The sequence below is a fragment of the Trichoderma reesei genome (assembly GCF_000167675.1).
Source record: "Trichoderma reesei QM6a unplaced genomic scaffold TRIREscaffold_8, whole genome shotgun sequence".
In the NCBI taxonomy this organism is placed as follows: domain Eukaryota; kingdom Fungi; phylum Ascomycota; class Sordariomycetes; order Hypocreales; family Hypocreaceae; genus Trichoderma; species Trichoderma reesei.
This window is the reverse complement of record NW_006711155.1, coordinates 1,286,133-1,311,020: the sequence shown is the minus strand read 5'-3', so window position 1 is coordinate 1,311,020 and position 24,888 is coordinate 1,286,133. Positions and strand designations below refer to the sequence as shown.

Here is a 24,888-nt window from a genome sequence, read left to right as displayed (position 1 = left end):
ATTCCTAATATACAAGCTCACAAAAGAATCCAGTGCGAGCAACGGCTCAGTCAGCCCAGCTTTCAAGCAAGCCTTAATAGAACCGGGGCAGCTCTCGGCTTTCAGCACGCAAAAGCGGGGCCATCAAGCGGCGGAACCGTTCCGGGCCAGAGCTGCCAAAAGCGGGGGGATCCAAGGCCAAAAGGAGGGGCGCGGGGCAGCTCCGCGCAGCTACCTAGCGGACAATGACGGCGCAATAAAAGTCCGCTCATAATGATGCTTGATTGCCCACATCTACTGCTCACTTATTTCTGTCACCTTGCTGTGCCGTCATCCTCCAAGATCCGATGAAAACCGTCGGATTCCAGGCGGAATCGGAACCAGCCGCAGAGCTACACCTCGTCCGGTGCGCTTGGACAGGCAAGAAGACCGTTTCTGGCGTCATCAGATGCAGCATTGTTTCACTCTCTGGAGGATCAAGAGGCAGCTTCGGCGTTTGTGCGGCACGGCGGTACTTCATCTGGTGCCCATGTGCCGCAATATATCTTGAACCTCGACCTCTTCACTTCACAACCATCCGCCTCAGCTTCTTACTCGACATCCTGCTATTAGCACTCAAAGAGCTGCTACACTGTTGGCGACCTTATCCAGACAAGCAGCACCGTCTCTCACTCCCATCGCATCACACCGGCAACTTCTACACCAAACAGCATTGAGAGACAGGTCAACATGCCCGTCACGCAGTTCGCCACCAAGGAGCGCTACAAATACCAAAATGGCTTCAACAACCACCTAGAGTAAGCCCATTGAACCCTCCTCACAAAGCAAACTTGTTCGCCAACTCCCAGCTCCATCCAGGTCCGAAGCCATCGAGGGCGCTATCCCCACGGCCCAAAACTCCCCCCAGAAGCCCCCCTATGGGCTCTACGCCGAGAAGCTCTCGGGCACCGCCTTCACCGCGCCGCGCAGCGAAAACAAGCAGACGTGGCTCTACCGCATCCTGCCCTCGTGCGCCCACCCGCCGTACCAGCCGGCGCCCGAGTCGCGCGCCGCGCAGGAGGGCGCCGCGCCGTCCAATCTGCGCTTCATCCCGAACCAGCTGCGCTGGGATCCCTTTGACCACAACGATTCCCGCGACCTCGACTTCGTGTCGGGCATGCGCCTGGTGGCGGGCGCCGGCGACGTGACGCTCAAGCAGGGCATCGGCATGCTCGTCTACGCCGCCGGCAAGAGCATGGACGAGACGGCGGCATACTACTCGGCCGACGGCGACCTGCTCATCGTGCCGCAGGAGGGCGACCTGGACATCCGCACCGAGTTCGGCTGGCTGCTGGTCCGGCCGATGGAGATCTGCGTCATCCCGCGCGGCGTCAAGTACCAGGTGCGCCTGTCGTCGGGCCCGGCCAGGGGCTACGCGCTCGAGCTCTACCAGGGCCACTTTGCGCTGCCGGAGCTGGGCCCCATCGGCAGCAACGGGCTGGCCAACGCGCGCGACTTCCAGGCGCCCGTCGCGCACTTTGACGAGGACTGCGGCGCGACGGCCTCGGAGGGCAGCCGGCTCTTTGACGTGACGGTCAAGCTCAACAACGCCCTCTTCACCACGCGGCAGGCCCACACGCCCTTTGACGTCGTCGGCTGGCAGGGCAACTACTACCCCTACAAGTACGACCTGGGCCGCTTCAACACCATCGGCACCATCTCGTACGACCACCCGGACCCGTCCATCTTCACGGTGCTGTCCGCCCCCAGCGGCGTCCCCGGCACCGCCGTCGCCGACTTCGTCATCTTCCCCCCGCGCTGGCTCGTCGGCGAGGACACCTTCCGCCCGCCCTGGTACCACCGCAACACCATGAGCGAGTTCATGGGCCTCATCTGCGGCGGCTACGACGCCAAGCGCGGCGGCGCCGGCGGCTTCGTCCCCGGCGGCGCCAGCCTGCACAACGTCATGAGCGGCCACGGGCCCGACGCCGACAGCCACGAGGGCGCGCGCAGCGCCGAGCTGAAGCCCGTCAAGGTCGGCGCCGGCAGCTGCGCCTTTATGTTTGAGAGCTGCCTCATGGTCGGCGTCACGGAGTGGGGGCTGAGGACGTGCAAGAAGGTCCAGGAGGGCTACAGCGAGGAGAGCTGGGGAGGCGTCAAGACGCACTGGGCGAGGCCGGCTGGCAAGGAGGTCAAGAGTCACCTGGCGGAGTAACTCGACATTGAAAAGAAAACAAGGAAAAAAAGAAAAGTAAAAAAGAAAAAGAGGGAGATGGAATGATGGACTGGGTGGGTGATTCGCAATAATGTCAAGCGGTGTCCTCTGCTTTGTCAATATGCCTTGTAGTCTTCTTTCTTGTACACGTGGGATCGATATGAAGCCCCCTTTGGATATTATAGGATACTATCATAACTCAGCCATTAACTCTTGATTTTCAGATGAACAACCTGATCTGTCAAGCTACGTGACCAACTCAAAGCTCAAGACTACCTAGACACACAACACCTTGATTCAGCGTAATAACGCCGCGCCTCTTGCTTTTTTTACACGAGGCACCGTTCAGAAACACGACATCACCCGCCCAGAGACCCCTATGAAGTAACAAAACACACACAGTCGACACAAATATACAAACGCCGGATATCAACAACGCCCAGACATCATACAAACCACAACATCAACATTAGCAGGCAGCCTCTCCCCTACTCATCCTTGTCCTTGCCCTCCCCATCCTCATCCTCCCCATCGTCCTCCACCGCCCAATCCTTCCACCCTTCGCCCCTCAACCAGCTCACCCCCTTGCGCCACTGCCCCTCCCGAATGGCCTTTGCATCCCGTTCATACACCACGCCCGTCACCATGAGCGCCAGCACAAACACCCACACGTCGCCTCCCCTCATGGCCTTCCACCAGCGCCTCTTGACGCCCACCTTCCACAGGCTGTCCACGCTCGCCCGCGCCGTGTACAGAAACACGCTGCGCCCGTGCCGCCGCTCCACCCACGCCCACATGCCCGCCAGGAAGCCGCCCAGGAAGACGCGCTGCGCGGCCAGCACATGCCGCGGGAGGTACTGCTGGAAGAAGCACAGCGACGCCCACGCCGTGGAGAGGGCGCCCGTGGCGAACGTCGACAGGCGCAGCGCCTGCGAGATGATGCGCTGGATCGTGGCGAACGGGAAGTTGTACAGGTTGCGGAACCGGGGGACAATGGTCAGCGCCGAGTAGAGGATGAGGAAGAAGCGCGTCATGCTCGGGAAGGAGTCGAGCCAGAAGGTGAGGTAGGTTCGCAGGCAGGACGGGTCGGATGGGTGGAGGGTTGCGCAGGAGAGGGACGTGATCAGGGGGTGAGCCTGTGAGCTCAGGGGCGAGATGCCGGTGAGCGTGGGTGGGAGGACTTCCTTGTTAGGGAACAGGATGGGAGATATGAATGGTCTGTTTAAGGGGGAGGGGGGATAAGCGGGTTAGCAGAGTTACACACAGCTACACTTCAGCGGTTTAAACTTACGGCCAGTTGAGTCGAGCCATCTCTGCGATATTTTCCAGGATCTGAGATGGCGAAGGCCACTTGAGATTTGTGGGATAGTTTTCTGGCCGCGGAGGCAGGTAGGTGGACGAGTTTTTGAAGATGAGATCCCCAAACGACTATAGAAGATGTCAGCAACACACCCATCACCATGAGAAAGAAAGGCAAAGGGAACGTAACAAAACGTACAGACGGGAAGCAGTCGGGATCAAAGACAGCCGCATGGAACAACTGCCCAAACGCAAAAGGCTGTAGCATCCAGCTCCCAAACCACCACGGCCGCTCGCGGTTCTTGCCGTTCCTGACGCCCCAGATCAGCCCGTCCTTTTCGCACACGTTCCAGCCAAACTCGAGGGCCCGGAACAGGGCGTAGATGGCGATGCTGACGCGCATCTGCTTTGACGGGTAGATACCCAGGGCGAGGCCGGCCAGCGAGGCGCCAATGGCCGGCGCAAAGGGCGACGTCAGCGTCGCCGTCGTCCGCGGGTTGCGCAGCCGGAAGGGCTCGGCCTGGGGGTCCAGGAGATGGGCGCGCAGCCGGGTGAGGAAGCGGAAGAGCACGCGGTAGAGGAACAGGATGGTTGAGAGGGAGAGGGAGAGCCGGAGGGCGGGAGACTTGTAAAAGGGCTTCTTCTTGCCACTTCCGCTTGACCTTTGGGAAGAAGACGCTCGTCAGCCACCACCACTGCCTTATCCACCACAGGCCGGCATAAGGCATAACAGAAACACCAGACCAAACTTACTCCTTGTTCCCCAGCCTCCGCATGATGGCGTCCCACGCTTTCATCCCAATCCACGTCGCCGTGAACACGCGCAGCGCATGCCGCACCGCCTTGGCATTGTAATCGTCGCGGCCCTTGCGCGGCTGCAGCGCCTTGTCCACGCTGCTCGGGGTGGGCGCCGCACGCCGCAGCGCACGCGACTTGGACAGGATGTACTTGTGCAGGGCGGCGTACTCGCGCGGCGAGATGGTGTACCGCAGGGCATTGCGCAGGATCGGGTCCGGCCCTGTGCTGGAGCTGCCGGGGGTGACGACGGCCTTGCCGCTGGGGGTCGATGGGGTCGGCGGGAGCGATGAGAGCGAGGCCGAGGGCGTTGACGATGCCATGGCGACGTGTGACGTGTGTGTGTTTGTGTGTGTGTCGTCGACTCGAGCGTCGCAGCGCTTCCCTTGCGGTGGTCGTACGCAGCCGTTGAAGCCACGCTCCAAACGGCCAAAGGTTTGTAAAGATCAAGTAACGGCGGTGTATTGTATTCCGCAAACACCGAGTTGGACCAGCCAGCAGCAGACAGAACCACGTCTCCTGACTCAATCGAGAGTGCGTCCCGACTTCACCGTCCACCAGAGACGAATCGTCGTCGTCGGCGCACCGGAACAGGAGACAGACAAAGCCAAAAAGGTGAGGAGGTGAGAGGGTGACCGCCCAGACAACGAAGAAACGGACCGCGACTGCACGCCCTGTTGCCCCTTGTAGCTGTTGATCCTCGCCTATGCAAAGCGCAGGCCCTCCCAGAAGGAGACTCAACTTTCGAGATAAAAGTCCCCGGAATTGAGGATGTCGCCAAACCACCAGGGACAGCTTGTCGGATGGGGTTCAGACCTCGTGGAGTTTGAGAAATAGCGGGAAGACGGGGACAGGCGAGAGGCTCCAGATGATGCTGCAGCCAGAGCCTCGAGTTGCCCCAAGCGCGGCCCCGGTTCGTGCCTTCTCCCTCTCACCTCCCCAGTTGCTAAAAGCCTCGGCAGAGCGGCAACATGTGAGCAACCCGCTGGTTCGTGCTCTGCGCAAGTACCGGTACATGTGACAGGGATGCAATTTCGCCTATGAAAGGCAGGTCTTCTCCACGAGATACAGGTAGAGAGTACATGCACAATGACTTCACTGCTCTCAAGCTTGTAATAGGTAGCCCACACAAGGGCTTTTGGGGTCTCGAATTAAGGGACCTTGCTTTTGGCGTAAGGGAGCTTGAACATGCCATTCACAGTTCAAGACAATTAAATGCCCAAGGCTTCACCGAACGCGTTGTTGTAAGTTGCATTGGTTTTTTTTTTCTTCAGATGTAAGGCATTATTCTAAAACAACCCTTTGAGTTGCAGTTAGCCCGGCAAGTGACATAAGTAGGCACCCACAAGCAACTCCTACTAGATAGAGTAATATTGCTACCTCACATATAAGGTAAACTACCTAGATAAGCTATCACAACTCATCGCCATTGACCTCCATGCCGTCAATATACTAAAGACATTACGGTACCTTCGGCCCATGACAAGATACTACCTAATCTTACTACCATCTAATACAAATCATCCGATTCACGACATTCATTCCCAAATATCAGGCTACCATGGCCTGTAACGTAACTGCCAGCCATCAATCATCTCGTCTCTGCCGCGTGCTCTAGATCAACGTGCGCTCCGGCACTCACTCAGACTCTCAACCGCCGCAATATGCATTCCATAGTACATATCTAGCCGCTACCTCGGTAGCTGCCCCTTGCAATCGTCAAACGTCATCATGCGCCCTCCTGCTAGGGCCATTTTTTGTTTCAATGTCATGTCGCCGTCCCGTCCCTTCCATTCACCTTCTAGATCTCCTCAGTCAACCCTCAAGCCGCCCTCTTCGTGCCCAAACTACCTAGGTATGTATGCAAAAACCCCTCAAGATAACGACTGGAGCCAACCGTCTCACGTATAGGGGTGCTATTGCCATCAACCTCCATCCCCAGATCTCACCAGAGTCAGCGCTTCGACCGGGAGCAATTTGTGTATGTCCCTGCGTCCCGGTTTTCCAGCACGGAAGGGTTTGCATCCCAGAAGATGCCCTCCACAAGTGCTGAGCGACCGCTTAATGTATGATGGGCGCTACCATCCCGTATCCTCCCTTTCACCTCCGAACCAAGAGTAGCCTATCCGCAGAAACAAAAACAATCCGCCGGCGATTTCCATGTTGCGTTCAAAGACACCAATGCACGCCAATGTTTGGTCAAAAAGAAGTAAAAGAGCTAAACGCTCTCCTGCAAAGGCAACATGCCAAAACCGAACAAAACTTTTTGAGAGAGCTGTGATGCAAGATGCTCAGTGTAAGGAGGTGTCAACTCGGTGACAGAGGACTCGTCAATCGTCAAACTAGACCAGCCATGACCATCATGGGTACTCGGCCACGTTGAGCAAGGACCCGTTCTGGGTGTCCATCAACGGGACCCATTTGCGTGCCAAGGTTGGACCATCCGGATTGCCGTAGGGCAACATCTCTTCCTGCCATCCCAGGGCCGTCCACCAGCCCAAGTCCCTCGGCTCGGGACTGGAGAGGCCTGCTCGGATCGCTTCCGCATCGGCAACCCTGCCGGACAAGACGGCATCCAGGACTCGGCGGCGGCGCGACTCACGCTCCTCGACGGCAAGCTTGATAATGCGGTAACGAGATTCGGCATTCGCCCAGCCATTGACGTTACCCGATCCGGAGGACTCAAGTATCATCTTCAGCTGGGTAAAGGGAATCTCGACCAGGATGCGAGACAGAATCGAGAAGGATGCCGGCTGAGCGGCTCTGGTGGCCTTGGGCGTGTTTGCGTCCGCCAAATTCCTGCCTTCAGTAAGGGCCAAGTCACCAAACTGGATGCCGTTGAGCTTTTGAGGACGGCGTCCCTTTCCAAGTTGCACAGAGGATCCCTCGTCGGCTGGCGAGAGCTTCTCATTGTCGAGGGCATCTTTGGCCGGCGGTGGCGGCGGGCTGATGGGCAATCGGCTATACGGCACAGGTTCCACGGCCTCGGTGTCGAGATTCAAGTGCGAGGGGAAATTGTGAACCACAAAGGTGACAACGGCATTGAGAAGCACCTGGGATCCGTTGCCGTACTGATAGATATCGTGAGAGCCCTTGTCCCTATAGCCATCCAGTGCAAACTCCAGCACCCGCTCCAGAGTTTCCCAGGTCAGGAGATGAGTGGCGACCTCACAGCCGCGTCGAACAACGGGGGTCCAGTCGAGAAGGTGGCCCGCCGCGGCGTACGAGATGGCAAAGTCAAGCTGTTCATTGACGGATCCGGCGGCAGTCACGTCGCCCGGCTCCATGCCAACTCGCCGAGGAGGAGCGTGCAGCAATGGCAATCCGTACAGACGCTGAACGGCCATGTAGAACGAATCCGAGCGGATCCACTTGCTACCCGTTTCGAGGAGGAGGGTCTGCAGAGATCGGTCGTTGGGGGACGTCTGGACACTCTGCTTCTGCTTTTGCAAGAGGTTGAAGAGTTGCAGGCTGCGAGCAAAGACCAGTCGGTGACCGGGAATCCTCACAGGTGCCGCCCTGTCGTCGGTGTAGCGAAGTTCAAGGACGCAATCGGCCAGCTCAGGAGACGCGAATTGCTGTTGCAAGTATCCGATGAACCCATCAGCATTATCGCCTTGGGCCATGTGAGGAGGCAGGCCGGGTGTGGGCATCATTCGAGGGTAGTCCGGCAGCCCAAACATTCTCCCCTGGTGATTTTGACCTTGAGCCTCGTCACCAGGCCCAACCGCAACGCCATTATGCATCGCTCCCGGGCGGTACTGGTTATACATGGCCGTCTCCTCCTGGTGAGCCGAAGACTGAGAGTCGTGGTAGCTATGCGGCGTCGATGGTCCCAGCGTGTTGCCATAAGGGGGGTACGAGTCCATCGGCGCAAAAGGCATCGGCCGGCCATAGCCATCAAAGTTGGCAACAGGCATCATGTCGGTCCCATACGGCACCATTGGCGGAAATCCGTTGCCGTTGGGAGGCATCATGGGATGCGGCCGTCCATCCGGCATTGGCATACCGGGTGGTGGTGCGATACCTCCAGAGTGCGGGGGCGCCGGCGAGGAGCTCTGGGAATCGTGAAAGGCCCCAAAGTGAATGCTGCCGTTGCTAGCATGGGCTTGATGCATATGAGGAGGTCCGTTAGGCAAGGGAGGCCTGGGTCCATGAGACATGTCTCCGTTTGCCACAATGCCCATCGGACGGTGAGTCGGTTGAAAGGGCGGCGGCATCTGGTATCGAGTCGGAGACACAGGTGGGGGAGGCTGCGAGGAGACCAGCTTGACAGGGGGGTATTGAGCTGTAGATGAGCATCGCCATTAGCTTCCAAGGCTCGGAATCTTAAGGGACAGACAGCGAGACGGAAGTTTGCTTACCTGGCCTCTGTCGGTGTTCATCCTGGCCAGCGTTCATGGCAGGGTCGTGGAACTTGGGTTGCATTTCGGAGGGGGCTTCTTGTGCGACCTGGGGAGCAGAAGCCTCGATATTTGTCGGCTGGACAGCGTAGTTTGTCGAGTCCTGGTTCTTGCCGGTAGCTTGGCTCGGTCGTGCGACGGGTTTGCTGCTGGCAATCACCACTTCCTTGGTCGAGTCTCGAGCTGTCATGTTTGGAGCCAAGAGTCAGCCAAGCCTTGTCTCATTGCACGATGTATGCGGGCCAGAGAGGGAACCAGAGCGCTGGTTTGAATGTTCCTCATCTTGCCCTTCTCACCCCTCTCGCCTCCTCTCCCCTCCGAGCAGGATCATGCATGGAAACTTACCATTGTGTAACCCGGCCTTGGCAGCAGACTTTGAATCTGGGCTGCCCGCCGAACGGGACTCGCTGGTGCGTGGCGTATCCGCGATCAGCGTGGGCGAAGACTGATTCATTTCGGGGGCTTGCACTTCGAGGGAGCCGTTCTGGGCGCTGTCGCTGGTGCTGGTGCTGGTGCGGGCATTGTCATCGACGTTGGTGCTCGAGGGCGACGCAGTCACAGTCGCAGTCACGGGAGCTGCTGCTGCTGCGGCCGCAGCCTGGCGTTTGACGTAGGGCAGCGGAATCGCAGGAATGACGGGCTTGGGCATCTGCTTGCTGGAGGGCACCGGCGGCCGGCGAGCCTTGAGGGATCCGTTGGACGGAGCCATGGCGAGTCGAGTCCGTCCGTCCGACGCGATGGATCGATCGAGCTGCGGCGAGGACGGCAGAGCCTTGAGCCTGGTTGCTGTTGCTTGTGCCCTTGCTCAGAATCCGCAGGTCGGCGAGGGGCAGCAGGGGAGGCCTTGGATTTCCGATCGCCCGCGCGCCAGGCCTGGACGACAAATCTGGAGATGTCGGCAAACAGGCATGAGTCCAGTCATGCGAGACTTGCGCTGGTCCAATGCCAGAAGCGTCGCCTGTTTGGGGCCGAAGAGGCTGAGGCTGAGGCGGGAGAGCGCGGAGTGGTGATGCTGGTGAATGGGAGAGGCAAGAGAGAGCAGACTCGAGGCGAGCAACGGGATTTGCCAGCAGCAGCAGCAGCAGCAGCAGCACGGCTGAAAGAGGAGTCCACCGGGCTGTTTCTCTCTGCCGTCTTGCTTCTGGGAGCCTCCCGCTCTGGCGCACCAAAGTGGGAACGTGCAGTGCAAGCAGCACGGCGCCTCAGCCAGTGAGTGATCCAATGCCACTAACAGCCCAGCTGCCCCCAGTGCAAGCAATTTTTTTTTTTCTCTCTTCTCCCCGCAGCTTCGAATCTAGGCGCTCCAGCTGCATCTCATCCCCATCCAATGCCTACCCGGCCTGTCCTCTTCTGTGCGCCTGCTCCAGCTCTCTGGAGGTCCGGCTTGTACTATGGACTCGTATTACCACCAGCTTGCGGCGCCACTGCCGCCGCTGGACGACTAATACAATACCTAGGTACTATAATCCATTGGATGTGCCAATCAACCGCCCATTATTCGCTGAGACATTCCAGTTCCCCCCATATGAATTTGTTTGTTTGCCATTGGCGGTTGAAACTCGGTGTCTCATAACCCCGTCATTTCGTCCAAACGAGGGACTCGAGAGAGCACTTCTGGTTTGCTTTCGGCCATGTGACGAGCTCGACTGCGTCCAGGGGTCCGAAGCCGGTTGACAACCAACTCTCAACGTTTGCGAAAGCGTCCGTGTTTCTGGGAACAAGATACAGTAACGTCGAACGCGTCTGCCCTCTCTAGACATTCTCTCTTACGTATCCCCGCCTTGTCTCAGCGGGCTACCAAGGTAAGCTGGGCCTGCAGCAACGTCATGTATGGCCCAGTACGGATCGAGGTAAGCAGGCCTGATCATGGCCTTTAGTTTTATGTATGGAATCGATGATGTGCATTTGATCGTTGTTCCCATGATAAGCACCCCCCATCTTACATAGCAAATGCTTTCCAGGGATGCCGTGGCAGGAAATGGGTACCCATGCGACCACGAACTCCGTGCGTGGTCAATCTCAACCCAATGACAGTTGGGAAGCTTATCATCGGGCATGAAGCCACGGCGGCTCAGGCCAGGATGGGCAGAGCCTTCACAATCGCTGCAGCGTGGGAAATCGCGACCTATGCAGTACCATTATCGAATTAAGCTGTTTATCGATCGCAACCAGAACGAGCCCATACGAGCAATTACTGATAGTGTTACCAAACCCATAAAGAACCCTGAACGCCCCTATTAAAAATCCGCCTCCAAGCTGCCGTTGGCGGTCTCCTCTATACCCTCGTTGTAAAGACTGTAAATAACCATGCCAGATGGCGGTAAAGTTGCCCCAACGCACAATAGCTACATCCTGGACTATCATGCCAATGTCTCATTGCCGCTCACCAACCTAGCAATCAGCACGTATATGAAAATCGCCGCGCCGGCAACCAGCAGCTTGTTCCGGTACAGCCAGCCTCGCCCAGCATCCCGCTGCTGGACAACGGCGTCCACCACAGCCTGAGCCTGGTTACTACTCGAAGCGGCAATGCTCAGCTGGGGCCCGCAAGGGGAGCCATTGTCGCCGTCTGCTCGATTGCCGGTGACTGGATCGACCTTGTGCTTCCTCATCCACTCCCAGTTCTCAAGGTCCACCTCTGGCCACTCCGAACGAAACTTGGCGCCTCCATCACCGGCCTTGACATTGCCCTTGGCAGCGACGTTCCCTCTTGCGTGCGAGCCACCACCAGTAGAGTTCCACCACCGCGACCGCGAGGCCAGGAACTTTCGCTCAGCGCTAGACGCTGAGACGGAACCAGTAGTCATCTCGTCGCTAGTCATGAACGACAGGAGGCCGATCAGGATGGTTGACACCTCCCATGCTGGGTTGAAGGATTTCGGATGGAAGTCGGATATGGAGAGGCAGAGTCTGGTCGACGGCTGGAATCGCCCCGATGGGGTGTGCATGCGGATCGCGGGGGGTGCGAATGGGTAGTTCGGAGGGAAGATGAGCGTCCCCCAGTACTGGCCTCCGTGATAGGGCGTATCCTCAGGACCAGTGATGATGTAGTGCCATCTAGAGTTTGACGTCAGCAATGCGCTGGGGTCAGTCAGGGCAGAGGGCGACATACTCGAGGATGTTGGATTCGGAAGGATGGGCAGTGATGTATGGCGGAGGATTCTCGGAAATGGCCTTGTACTCTCGCGTCAACTGGCAATAACCATTAGCAACAGTACTCCGTGAATGAACAGCGTCGCACTTGGCGTGAGTTGGAAACGTACCCGCTTGTGCGCCGCTTTACTGGCCATGGTGTTGACGTTGGTGAGAGGATTAAGGATTGAGTGTGTGGTCTTAGGAGAAGGCCGGAACGATCGCGTGACGCCGCCAAAGTAGAGCCCTCTGCTGCGATTTAATGAAAGGCGGAGAATGGAAGCAGACTGGAGAAATGGAGAAGTGAATACAGTGAAGATGGCAACGGAGCGCTGGCGGCCGAGAAATGGATTAAATATCTGAAGAAGAAGGACGCAGACAACGAGGGAAGGCGATGATGAAACATGGAGAGATTAGGCCGGATGACAGCGGCCCGGTGGACTCGAGATAACTTTGGGGCGGTTCGCCTTACTAAGGCGCCACACTACCTTAGGCGCGGCATTACTTGTAGTAGTACTCCCGCAATCCCGTCAAGCGAGAGAAAGAGAAGCAAGAGCGAGACGGGCCTTTACCTTAAGGTTTACGTAGCCGAAGTACCTAGTACAAGTATATGTCAGCCACATACGTGTGGCTGGTGCTGTCGAGGTCGAGCCACAGGTCCCAACGTCAATTGCGGGCAGGGATCGCGACCTCGAGCTGCGCCAAATCTTCCCGAATTTCATCACTTGCATGTGCTGCTGACTCCGTCGAGCGAGACGGCAGATTCAAGGCGTACACAATGGCGCCGACCTCAGAGTCGTCTGGGCGGCCGGTAAGCAAGCATTGGCTGGGACAAAGTCTTGGTAGAGCTTCCATGGCAGCTGCTGACCTCTCCAGCCCGCGAGCCACTTTAATAAGCTACATGAAGACGCCGACGAAGTCCTGCGCGAGGCCAGAACGAGGCCCGAGTTCCAGAGTGCCGAGGATGAAGCCAAGGAGCAGAGGATAGCTCAGTTGGTATTGTCTGACCGCGTCCCCGAAAGGGAGTAATTCTTCTCGGCTGACCATTGCTTCAAGATGGTAGATCAGATGTCGATGCCCATGACCGTCAACCAGGTTTCCGTCAATGGCGCAAAGAATATTCGCCGAGGCTTTCTTGATCCGATCCTGAATCCATTGCTGAGCGACAGCAATGATCCTCCCCATACGGTCGGGGAAGTGCTGTCAAGACTCCAGATAGCAACGGGGAAGCTCAGCGCACTGCGTAAGAAGGGTCACCGGGACAACATCTAGAAGGGATTGCTAACGGGGAGGGAGCTAGAAATCCTCAGAGAGCCCCCGCAAGTCTATCTGTCCCAGTCGAGCCATGCGGACGCATCGACGAGTCCTACTGATGTAGACATCTCCATCGGCCTTCGCGAACTACCTCGCTTCAAACTTCAGACCGGCACGGATGTCGGAAACGGCGAAGGGTCGGCATACGGCTCTTTGTTGTGGCGCAACATGTTTGGCGGCGCCGAGATGCTGACCCTGAACGCAAAGGCGGGAACTCGCACACGGTCCGCTTACAGCGCAAACCTCAGCGCTCCCGTGCTGAGCAATCCGGACATGCGCATCTCGTTGGAAGCCCTCTCGTCTGCCGTGGAGAAGCCCTGGGCCTCCCACGAGGAAGTCGTCAAGGGAGGAGCACTCCGCTTCTCATGGCTCAACCGTCAACGAGACACCCATTCCGTCGAGTATTCAGGATCATGGCGACAAATTACTGGTCTTGCGGCTGATGCCAGTCCAACCGTCAGGCAAGACGCTGGCGATACCATCAAGAGCGCTCTCAAGCATACCTTCTACAGAGAGAGGCGGGATAACCCTCAACTGCCACAGCAGGGGTACATGGTCCGGACTGGATTCGAGCTGGCCGGTGTTGGCCCGCTGGGTGGCGACGTTGCCTTTAGCAAAAGCGATTTGGAGGTCAGCGGCGCCGTCCCTATTCCTCTTCCTGGAGTCAAGGGACGGACGGGCATCTCCCTTGGGGCAGGATTCAGGACGGGACTGCTCTATCCCCTGCCTCTCGGGTACGACTTTGGCGGTAAAGCTTTGCCGAGCCGACTCAACGACCGGTTCTTGCTAGGCGGACCGACAGATATTCGCAGCTTCAAGCTTGGAGGGCTGGGTCCTCACGATGGCCGGGATGCTGCCGGTGGAGACGTGTTCGCTGCTGGCAGCATCAACATGCTCTTCCCGCTGCCCTACAAGGGACCCGATTCTGCTCTCCGCATGCAGCTGTTTGCGAACGGAGGTCGCCTGATTGCGCTGAGAAACAAGCTCAAATCCCGGGACACGTCGCAGGGTCTAGACGGTGAGACAGTCCGCAGCGGCATTGCGAATGCCGTTGGGGACTTGTTTAACGGCCCTCCCAGCTTGGCTGCTGGCGTTGGGCTGGTATACGCCCATCCAGTGGCCAGGTTTGAGCTCAACTTTGGCTTGCCAGTGATTGTCAGAAAGGGGGAGCTGGTCACGAAGGGGGTACAGCTAGGGGTAGGCATCAACTTTTTGTGAGATGCAAGTCCATAATGAGACGCCTGCGGTAAACCCCAGCGTGCAGTCCCAGAAAGGGGCTCGGATGGCTGGACTATACGACATATCACCAGCCGTCGCGGACTACATTAGTAGGACATATATCCACTCACCTGCTTCCTGGATCCATCTGCTATTTGAGCACGTTTTTGATCATGATGCTCGCTATCATGTCTTTGTTGAGATGTCAAACTAGTAGATACCAGCTGGATCTCCTGCTCAATCCTAGGACGACTTACTGTAGCATTAGCTTCTTGCTTGCCCTATGAATCTGAATATACATACAAGGGGATGCCTTGATCTACTGTGCTGGCGAGTGAGGATAGTCGCAGAGACTGGCCAGTCAGTTGTAGGGTAAAGGGGAGTTTAGTCGCTTGTCAATTGGCGTTTCACCCCGATTTCATTACCATGGAGCGCAAAGTTGTGCTACTTGTAAACGTTTAGATGCATCATACCTATGGTGAATGATGTCTGCGGCATGGCTTGAACTGAAGACATGGCTCTGGTCAAGGCAATGGCTCTGAGTAACCTCTAACAGATGTGTGGTGTAAGAAAACGGCATCTACTAAAATCTCGAATGCATCGTATCATCTACCCACGCCCAAGTGACGCAGCATGATCAAAGTCTCCAATGGCACGATCGAAGCAATATGGTGAAGTTACTCTGCCACTTTGCCCCCTCCAAGGCGTCTAACGATGTGGCATCTTTGTGCGAAGTTCGGCGAATGAGATTCCTATCCATCTGGAACCAACAGTCATCTGTGTATACACAGAATTCCAGACATGGACGGAGGATTACGTGTTTCTATACATACTGGGCTGTTTATGCCCGGGTACGGGAGACGGTGGTCACCATAAGCACTCTACGAGATGCTGGAGTTTATATTGTTCTATGATTCGCAATATATGGGAGAGTGGTACATCATATGAGAGGATCGGAATGATCTGGATTAGCTGTGATGTCCTCTAATAGTGCCCTTTTTCTGAAACCTCGATGGACCAATTTGAACACGCTGGTGTCAGGGTCACTCCTAGAATCCGGACTGTAAGAGTATGGGGAGGGACCCTGAACCAGTTCGTCCTCATTACAAGTCAAAAAGTAATCTGTCCTCAACACAAGTCAAAGGGTAATCTGCAAATGTTAATCAGATGCTCATCGTTTAATGGTAGCTTAGTCCCTGCGATCTTAATGTCTCGTGTATGAGGCAGCTCTACCATGTCCATTCTACTAGTATACCGGAAACTTGTCCAGGGGGAACCCCATGTGGCGGCGGAGTACGAAGACATAAGTCCGGAATCCAGAGTACAGTAGCATCGGAAACAATCTCGAAAACTGATATTCGAGAATAGTATTGCGGAGCGGAATTGGGGAAAGGGGGGCGTGCGGACATGGCCTGTTGAAATCTGTGGGAGCTGAGAACGAGAGGGGACATGGGATAGGCTTGGCTTGGGGGTGTCTGAGAAAATGGCAAGATAAGGTAGCCAGATATGGGGTACAATGTGAAACGAAAGGAAAAAGGGGGGGAGGGGAGAGCCGAGTTGATGAGTTGATGGATGCGGTCTGTGAGTAGAGTCCGAAGGAGTGCATTTACTTGATGGCCTGGCGGTTTGGCATTGGTCTATCTTGCGGTCTGACGCAGGGCAATTCCTTGTGCGACGAGGAGATCATCAATTGGTTGAGATTCCCGTGTTGACGATATGTATCTGTGACATGGGAGGTTGGTTTCTTTGAGTGACTGCATGCTACAGTACGTCCAGATATTATACCTCTCTTCTGAATGCGGATGAAACCAAAGTCGCCCTGCGAACACCAGACACACCTCGAAGTCTAAGGTACTGTTTCGACGGACAATTACCTAACATATCTACCTAGTAATCGAAGCTGGTGATACCTGCCATTTCTTGTAAGGCTGAATTGTCATATGAGACCGTCTGCGTAACGAGCTTGCAACTATACAGTAGATCCCTTCGGTGATGCCTCTAGGAATCAATGGTCCAACAATTGCCAACGTCTTTGAACTAGACGGCGAGTGTTTGACGCAATGTGTAGGTCATGCTGCTGCTGCTGCTGCGATGTATGTATAACTTGACTCTTGGCATCCATACCTCAGAAATGAAGTCCTGTTACTAGAGCCATATGGAACAAAGTTGCAAAGACTACATGTATCGGGGTCCGACCCGGGTCCGTGGCTTAGGTCCGTCTCCCGGGCTTGCACTCCTACTTATACAACTAAACTGCGTGGTACAAGCGTGATTGGTAGGAGCCAAGACGGCAGACAGAAAACGGTGGAAGCAAAAGAAGAAAGAAAGAAAAAAAAAAGGCGTGACGCGGAGAATTTCGCACTTGTATGATTGACGCCGGGAAATGATGCTTCAGATGGTGGTGTGTGTCTTGCGGAGGCCGGAATACTACGTCAGCAGCCCTGCGGGTGCGACAAGACGAGCGCATCTGGGCACGAGCAGAGCGTATTTCGGTACCCCAATCACATTGGTCCCTGTAGGAACAACCTATCTGGCCTTGTTGTACAGAGTAAGCCCTTATTGTTATTACCTGCTCGTCTTGTTGGTGTTGGTGATGGTTTATGCTGTAAAGTACCTAGGTAGGTGGTGGCACTTAGCCCGACAGCCCTAGAATCACTAGAAAAGAGAGAACTCAAGCAGACAGCTTGTAGCGAGCGATTGGGAGCCGTTCGGGTCCCACGCCACACGCTTCCCGGTAAATCAATCCCTGGTACTAACAAGCACCCGCACGTACTCGTACAGGCACGATGTCTGAAGAAACAAAGAGAGCCCTGATGATGGCCTGGGGCTTCCACGGCTCCTTTGGGCGGGGTGTCGGGCTGTTGCAAGACCCCGACAGCGATCCATGCCAGCGAGGCGCTGCGGGCTGAGGGACGGCCGCCCACTTTCGGGGTTTCGGTTCGTGGGGCCTCTGGCCATTGGATCTGAGCCACTAGCGATTGCTTCCAGGGTTGTTGTCTCCAGGCTTTGTCGGCCGAATGAATCCGCCCGGCGTACGTACAAGTACCTAGTAGGTGATGAGTATTAGCTGTACTAAATGGAGTTGGTGGAATCTTTTTTTGCTGTGTGGCTGGAGGCGAGCTGGGAACTAAACTCTTTTTCCTCTCCTTTCCTAGAGTGATGGAATAATACGCGTAAATGCGGACGGAGGCTAAAAGTCGGGTGGTTTGACTCCTATTTTGTGTGTGTTTGATTTCATCGATACGAAAGCGGCAGCCCGTAAAATTGCGCCGTTGTTATTGTTGTTGACGTTGTCGTCGTCGTTGTCGTTGTCCTGCCGATGAGATGGGAGTTGCGAGCACTTGCAGCTATCAATTCGTGAATCAGGTACTATTTTGATTCCGAGCTTCTACGATTCGTTGAGATCCATGAACAGGCAAAGGCAACACCCCCCCCGGCTGGTCTGATGCCCTGCCAGCGCCCATGTCCCATGCGCCTCAGCAGTGGCTGCGTTCGTACATACTACTACTAGTAGTACGGTACGATACGAGGATGGAAGTGTCACGCCCTGACCGATGCGAGTGCAAGCAAGCACACGCGAGATCGTTGATCGTGCTCGCCGGAATGCAACCGCACAAGCATGTATGTACCTAGTATGTGCCCTCTCAAGGCTGTATAGCATGCGCCGTTGATGTCATTCTTCAACGGTATCGGGGTTCTGGCACGAGGCTGTCTGTCATACATTTGCGCCGTGCTCATGGAACACTGTTGGGCTGAATGCCACTTGTCAAGAGGCAGCTCCTTGTTCGTATATCGTACTTGTACAATCACACTCCTCACGAGAGAAAGGCGGACTTTTCATCCCTCTTCTCGCGTCCCTCACCACTGACTGGCCTCAGGCTCATGCTCCTGCTCATGGATGCGATAATACGCGTATTGCGTGTAAGCCTCTAACCACGTCCGGAGTACTCCGTCCCGCCCCCGTCATTGACTGAGGGTACATGTAGGGTCGCTTATTTCGCCCAGTGAGCCAGGCGTCTCAAACAGCGGCCAGACGCTGTGACGACGTGCAAAGGCCGCTGTGGAGGGACTGGACACACTCCGCACGCTGTATGAGGTCGGGTGGACTGTAGCCTCCAGCCTCCAGTGGACTTCAACAGCACTGAAAGGTCGTGTAGTATGAGGGTTCATGCCTCCCATCACCAGACGTTGGTGGACTTTACTAGTAGTAGTACTACCTTACTACCTTACCTACCTCTGAGTATCCAGTAGATGTACTCCGTAGACGCCCGGGAACTGCCAACTCCGTCACGGCGGCGTGTGTGTGCGGTGAACTGGAGGTGTAATTAAGGCCTGGCCTCTCTGCTCAGGGACCCTCAGCCGGTGGAGTGCTGCGGACGCGCTACGGACAATGTACGAGCTGTTGTCCGGGTACAGGTACATGCAATGGCATGGGGCTCAGGCACCCTCTGCGGCGTGTCGTGTACCTTTCCGCCAGGCACATGGCGGCTGCCGCAGAAGACGGCGCCAAGAATGGCGGCCGCGGGTCGGGCTGCACCAGAACTGCGAAGAATCGTGACCCGGCCGCCACAGGAGCAGGTACCGGTACAGGTACAGGTACTCGCACCACACGCACCGCTGCAGTGAAGTGACCTGGACCGTGATTTCTTCACACGCCCCCCCGTTTTCCGCCAGGCGTGGCCCGAGTCTGTTCTGGAGACTTCAAGATCCTCGACGGCCAACAAAAGGAAGCTAGAGCCTCTCTTCCTGCGTCCGCTCCCCTCGTCTCTCCATCCCTTCCGCCTCTTGTCGCTGTCGGTGTCTGGATCGCCTCCTTTTTCTTCCAGTCTTCTAGATATTTTAATCCGCCGCTTCATAAGGAGGCCTTTGTCTGGCTTGCTGCTGTGGTGGCTCTTCTACCGACAGCTCTCTTGTGACCCCTTCCCTTCTTTTTTTTCTTCTGAGCTCTTCAGCGACCCCAGTCGACCTCAAGCGAGACACCCCTTGCGAGACACCCAATCGCGGCCGGACACCAGATCGACGGCACGGCCAGCGACAGCATTCGACATCGTTAGCGAGGTTTCGCACGGTCCCGTGCAGCAGCGGCTGAGACCGCCATCGACGCCTTGACGCTGCGCCGGCTTCAGCGCACCGCAGCCATGGCGACGTCTCACAGCGACTCAGACCTCACAACCAAGGAGGTCGGCTCTACCACCGACGCCAGCACAGCGCCCAAGACGCCTGTTCGCGATGAGGCTGCTGAGACCCTCAACGAGAAGGAGGAGGCTTCTCCCTCGCGGACGCTGGATGCAGACGGCGACGACGATGCCTCTGTAGAGCACACCAAGGAAATGCAGCGGAGGTCGTCGGTGGTTGAGGCCCTGGCCCGCTCCTATTCGCGGGCCTCGGGCGTCGAGAACCCCTTCCTCGCCGGCCCCAACTCACCTCTCAACCCTGCCTCGCCCAACTTCAGCGGCAAGGAGTGGGCCAAGGCCATCGTCGACCTCGTTCGGCAGGATGGCGGCTCGTTCCGCTCTGCCGGCGTCTGCTTCCAGAACCTCAACGTCCATGGATTCGGCGAGTCCACTGACTACCAGAAGGATGTCGCCAACGTCTGGCTTTCGCTTGCCGGTTGGGCCAAGAGCTTGATCTCCTCCAACAAGCAGCGGATTGACATTCTGCGCCAGTTCGACGGCATCGTTAACAAGGGAGAGATGTTGATCGTGCTCGGACCTCCAGGCTCGGGTTGTTCGACCTTCCTCAAGACGATTGCTGGTGAGATGAACGGTATTTACGTCGACGACGATGCCTACTTCAACTATCAAGGTAAATGACCCTGTTCCCCTCTTTTCCTTATTTCGAAGGTTGCAGAAGCGCGAGAAGAGGCTTGCCGTGAAGAGACGGTGGGAGCAGAGTCGCCCGTGGCTCTCGTGTTCGATGCGATGGTAGAGATGAGAGGCCTGAAGTTGGCAGTAAGACGTCAATTATGCTTCTCATCCCATCTTTTGATCCACCGTCGTCACGCCGCGTGGTGCCACAGCCGTCGAGGGATAAGCCGCCGCTTACACTCGATCCCGCGCCTTGGCTTGCACGATGCCGTTCCGTACAGTATGCTGACTCTTATGTCCACAGGTATTTCGGCCAAGGAGATGCACAGCCACCACCGTGGTGAGGCCATCTACACCGCCGAGGTGGATGTCCACTTTCCCCAGCTGAGCGTTGGTGACACCCTCACATTCGCGGCCCGAGCCAGACAGCCTCGACAGCTTCCCCAGGGCCTCAGCAGGAACGCCTTTGCTGCCCATCTGCGCGATGTCGTCATGGCCATGTTTGGTATCTCTCACACCGTCAACACCCGAGTTGGCAACGAGTACATTCGTGGTGTCTCCGGTGGTGAGCGTAAGCGTGTGACCATCTCGGAGGCTGCATTGTCTGGTGCACCCCTGCAATGCTGGGATAACTCTACACGAGGTCTCGACTCGGCCAACGCCATCGAGTTCTGTAGGACCCTGCGATTGCAGACGGAGCTGTTCAACAGCACTGCCTGCGTTTCCATCTACCAGGCGCCCCAGTCCGCCTACGACGTGTTCGACAAGGCCGTCGTCCTCTACGAGGGTCGCCAGATCTTCTTTGGCCGAGCCGACCAGGCCAAGCAGTACTTTATCGACCTTGGCTTCGAGTGCCCTGCCCGCCAGACCACCCCTGATTTCCTCACCTCCATGACCTCCTCCCTCGAGCGCATCGTCCGTCCCGGCTTCGAAGGCAAGGCACCCCGTACCCCTGACGAGTTCGCCGCCGCCTGGAAGAACAGCGCCCACTACAAGGCTCTGCAGGCCGAGATCGAAGAGTACAAGGTGGCCCACCCCATCAACGGCCCCGATGCCGAAGCCTTCCGCGCCTCGCGTGCGGCTCAGCAAGCCAAGGGTCAGCGCGTCAAGTCACCCTACACCATGTCCTATACCCAGCAGATTCAGCTCTGTCTCTGGCGTGGTTGGAAGCGCTTGACCGGAGATCCCAGCATTTCCATTGGTTCTCTCATCGGTAACTTCGTCATGGCCCTCATCATTGGTAGTGTCTTCTACAACCTCAAGTCGGATGCCTCTAGCTTCTTCCAGCGCGGTAGTTTGCTCTTCTTTGCTTGCTTGATGAACGCTTTCGCCAGTGCTCTCGAGGTAAGACTTTCTGCTCCTTTGTCGTCTGCTTCTAGTCAAACTAATGCTGGATCTAGATCCTGACCCTGTACGCGCAACGTCCTATTGTGGAAAAACATGCTCGATATGCCTTGTACCATCCTTCGGCAGAGGCCATTGCGTCTATGCTTGTCGACTTGCCCTACAAGGTCGTCAATGCAATCATCTTCAATCTTACGCTCTACTTCATGACCAACCTGCGGAGAGAACCGGGCCCCTTCTTCTTCTTCCTGCTCATCTCCTTCTCCAACGTCTTGGTCATGTCCATGATTTTCCGAACGATTGCTTCTGCCACCCGAACCCTGTTCCAGGCTCTGGTCCCCGCCGCCTTGCTGATTCTTTCCTTGGTCATCTTCACCGGTTTCGTCTTGCCCACCCGGTATATGCTGGGATGGTGCCGATGGATTGGCTACATTGATCCTCTCAGCTATGCCTTTGAGGCGCTCATGGTCAACGAGTTCCACAATCGGGAATTCGAATGTGTCGACTTCATTCCTTCCAAGGCCATCCCTGAGTATGCCAATGTCAGCTCCGCACACCAAGTTTGCAGCTCTGTTGGCTCCGTTCCTGGCCAGCCCAACGTCAACGGCGATGCCTATGTCAAGTCTGCCTTTGGCTACGAGTGGGAGAACCGCTGGCGCAACTGGGGTATCGTCATTGCCTTCACCGTCTTCTTCCTGGCCACCTACATGGTTGCTGCTGAGCTCGTCTCTGAGAAGAAGTCAAAGGGAGAAGTCCTGATGTACCAACGTCGCCACAAGCTGGCCGCCGTTTCCCATGCCGAGAAGAAGCCGCACGACCCTGAGGCCGCAATGGCAAACATTGGCCCCATTCTGACTTCCGAGCGAACTAAGGAGGGCGTTCTCCAGCAGCAGACCTCGGTATTCCAATGGCATGACGTTTGCTACGATGTCAAGATCAAGAACGAGACCCGCCGCATTCTGGACCACGTTGACGGTTGGGTTAAGCCCGGAACTCTGACCGCCTTGATGGGTGTCTCCGGTGCTGGAAAGACAACCCTGCTTGATTGCTTGGCCGACCGAACGTCTATGGGTGTCATTACCGGTGAAATGCTTGTCGACGGAAGGCCTCGTGACGCTTCCTTCCAGCGCAAGACTGGTTATGTCCAACAGCAAGACCTGCACCTGCAAACCACCACTGTTCGCGAAGCTCTCAACTTCAGTGCCCTTCTCCGTCAACCGGCTCACGTTCCCAGGGAGGAAAAGCTCGCTTACGTGAACGAGGTCATTAAGCTCCTGGATATGCAAGAATACGCCGACGCCGTTGTTGGTGTCCCCGGTGAAGGCCTCAACGTCGAGCAGCGCAAGCGTCTCACCATCGGTGTTGAGCTTGCCGCTAAGCCCCCCCTGTTGCTCTTTGTTGACGAACCCACTTCTGGTCTCGACTCCCAAACCTCATGGGCCATCTTGGATCTCCTGGAGAAGCTGACCAAGGCCGGCCAAGCCGTTCTTTGCACCATCCACCAGCCCTCTGCCATGCTCTTCCAGCGATTCGACCGCCTGCTCTTCCTGGCCAAGGGTGGCAAGACTGTGTACTTTGGTGACATTGGCGAGAACTCCAAGACGCTGACCAGCTACTTTGAGAAGCACGGAGGACACCCTTGCCCGCCCGAGGCCAACCCTGCCGAGTGGATGCTCGAGGTGATTGGCGCTGCGCCCGGATCTCACACCGACATTGACTGGTTCCAGACCTGGCGCGAGAGCGAAGAGTACAAGGCCGTACAGGCCGAGCTCGAGAACATCAAGCAGGAGAGGTCTCAGGTCGAGACCAATGTCGAACATGACCCTACCAGCTACAACGAATTTGCCGCGCCCTTCATGGTCCAGCTGAAGGAGAACCTCCACCGTGTTTTCCAGCAGTACTGGCGATCGCCCATTTACATCTACTCCAAGACTGCCCTCTGTACCTTAGTTGCTCTCTTCATCGGTTTCATCTTCTACAAGGCGCCAAACACCCAGCAAGGTCTCCAGAACCAGATGTTTGCCATCTTCCAGCTCTTCACCATCTTTGGCCAGCTCGTCCAGCAGTCCATGCCCCAGTTCGTCATCCAGCGGTCTCTGTATGAAGTGCGCGAGCGTCCTTCCAAGGTCTACTCGTGGAAGGTATTCATGCTGTCTCAGATCATTGTCGAACTGCCCTGGAACGGCTTAATGGCGGTGATTATGTACTTTTGCTGGTACTATCCTGTCGGTCTCTACCGCAACGCCGAGCCAACTGGCCAAGTCACCGAGCGCGGCGCCCTCATGTTCCTCTTCATCCTGGCCTTCCTTCTGTTCAGCGGTACCTTTTCGACCTTTATTATTGCTGGTTTCGAGACGGCCGAGGCTGGTGGCAACATTGCCAACTTGATGTTTACGCTCTGCCTGATCTTCTGTGGTGTCCTCGCTACCTCGGACTCTCTCCCTCGCTTCTGGATCTTCATGGTAAGCCCCTCTCACGCGATGCTCTATGCCTAGGATCAACAATGAACTTTGCTAACTCTTCCGTTCAGTACCGAGTTTCACCCTTTAGTTACCTGGTCAACGGCATGTTATCGGTCGCAGTCGCAAACACAAAGGTCTACTGTGCCGACAACGAGTTTGTCAGGATGCAGCCCCCTGCCAATGAGACTTGCGGCGAGTACCTCAAGACCTTTATCGACCTCACCCACGGCAACCTCACCAACCCGGACTCGAGGGACGAGTGCGTTTACTGCAGCATCTCCGAGACCAACACCTACTTGGCAACCGTCGGCAGCCACTACTCTGAGCGATGGAGGAACTTTGGCCTGATCTGGGTGTACATTATTTTCAACATTGTCGCCGCGTTGTTTGTCTACTGGCTGGCTCGTGTGCCCAAGAAGCAGCTCAAGAACGCTAAGAAGCCCAAGAAGGCCTAATCGCTTCTCTTTTGCGGAAAAGGGAACAAAAAAAAAACAGAAATGAATTCGAACATTGGGCTTGCCCAGCCATTTCTCCCCTCTTTCGATTTACCATCATACTCTATTTTCCCCCCCAAACACTTGAGCTCATATATGTCATTTTCACACACCATATACAGACGGAGATACTGCACATACGCAGGGGATGCGAAGAGAGATGCTGACTGATTTACGACGATTCTAGATGAGAAAGAATCTGATAGAAAAAGCGCTGACGGCGAGATGGAGAAGTGCGTTTCTTATAATGGTTTATATCTTTATGGCTTGGCATGATGTTTACGCAATGTTTGAATGGGCGGTCTCGCACATGCACATATATACCTGCTGCTGCTGCGCTGTGTTAGAACTTTTGGTTTCTTATAATTCTATAGATGGCATTTACCGTACTTATACCGACTCACATACTTACCTTGCTACTCAAACGCCATTGGAATCATTATGCTT

At 56.2% G+C, this 24,888-nt stretch overlaps 6 protein-coding genes across 6 annotated transcripts; 3 read left to right on the top strand and 3 right to left on the bottom strand.

Annotated features, from left to right (window-relative positions):
* Positions 1-471: 471 nt before the first annotated feature.
* On the top strand, positions 472-2,173 carry TRIREDRAFT_77739 (homogentisate 1,2-dioxygenase; the record flags this gene model as incomplete). The annotated part of the gene is made up of 2 exons (XM_006965136.1): positions 472-776; positions 838-2,173. The coding sequence occupies exons 1-2, from the start codon at positions 709-711 to the stop codon at positions 2,171-2,173; spliced, it is 1,404 nt and encodes a 467-aa protein (XP_006965198.1). The 5' UTR covers positions 472-708.
* Positions 2,174-2,438: 265 nt separating this feature from the next.
* TRIREDRAFT_77736 (uncharacterized protein) lies at positions 2,439-5,005 on the bottom strand. The gene is made up of 4 exons (XM_006964977.1): positions 4,226-5,005; positions 3,672-4,134; positions 3,465-3,601; positions 2,439-3,391 (listed from the first exon to the last, which is right to left on the bottom strand). The coding sequence occupies exons 1-4, from the start codon at positions 4,588-4,590 to the stop codon at positions 2,662-2,664; spliced, it is 1,695 nt and encodes a 564-aa protein (XP_006965039.1). The 5' UTR covers positions 4,591-5,005; the 3' UTR covers positions 2,439-2,661.
* Positions 5,006-6,627: 1,622 nt separating this feature from the next.
* TRIREDRAFT_107158 (uncharacterized protein) lies at positions 6,628-9,379 on the bottom strand (the record flags this gene model as incomplete). Its single annotated transcript, XM_006964976.1, has 3 exons — positions 6,628-8,555; positions 8,632-8,853; positions 9,016-9,379. 3 exons carry the CDS (start codon positions 9,377-9,379, stop codon positions 6,628-6,630), a joined length of 2,514 nt encoding a protein of 837 aa, XP_006965038.1.
* A 1,452-nt stretch (positions 9,380-10,831) lies between these two features.
* On the bottom strand, positions 10,832-11,960 carry TRIREDRAFT_77732 (ubiquitin-conjugating enzyme; the record flags this gene model as incomplete). Its single annotated transcript, XM_006964975.1, has 3 exons — positions 10,832-11,727; positions 11,783-11,862; positions 11,934-11,960. The coding sequence occupies 3 exons, from the start codon at positions 11,958-11,960 to the stop codon at positions 11,031-11,033; spliced, it is 804 nt and encodes a 267-aa protein (XP_006965037.1). The 3' UTR covers positions 10,832-11,030.
* A 730-nt stretch (positions 11,961-12,690) lies between these two features.
* On the top strand, positions 12,691-14,334 carry TRIREDRAFT_61208 (uncharacterized protein; the record flags this gene model as incomplete). Its single annotated transcript, XM_006965135.1, has 3 exons — positions 12,691-12,798; positions 12,859-13,045; positions 13,103-14,334. Coding segments are annotated over 3 exons (1,527 nt in total), but the record flags the coding sequence as incomplete, so codon positions are not given.
* Positions 14,335-19,484: 5,150 nt separating this feature from the next.
* Positions 19,485-24,429, top strand: TRIREDRAFT_47897 (uncharacterized protein). The gene is made up of 4 exons (XM_006964824.1): positions 19,485-20,139; positions 20,446-21,485; positions 21,542-23,947; positions 24,016-24,429. The coding sequence occupies exons 1-4, from the start codon at positions 19,665-19,667 to the stop codon at positions 24,400-24,402; spliced, it is 4,308 nt and encodes a 1,435-aa protein (XP_006964886.1). The 5' UTR covers positions 19,485-19,664; the 3' UTR covers positions 24,403-24,429.
* Positions 24,430-24,888: the final 459 nt, after the last annotated feature.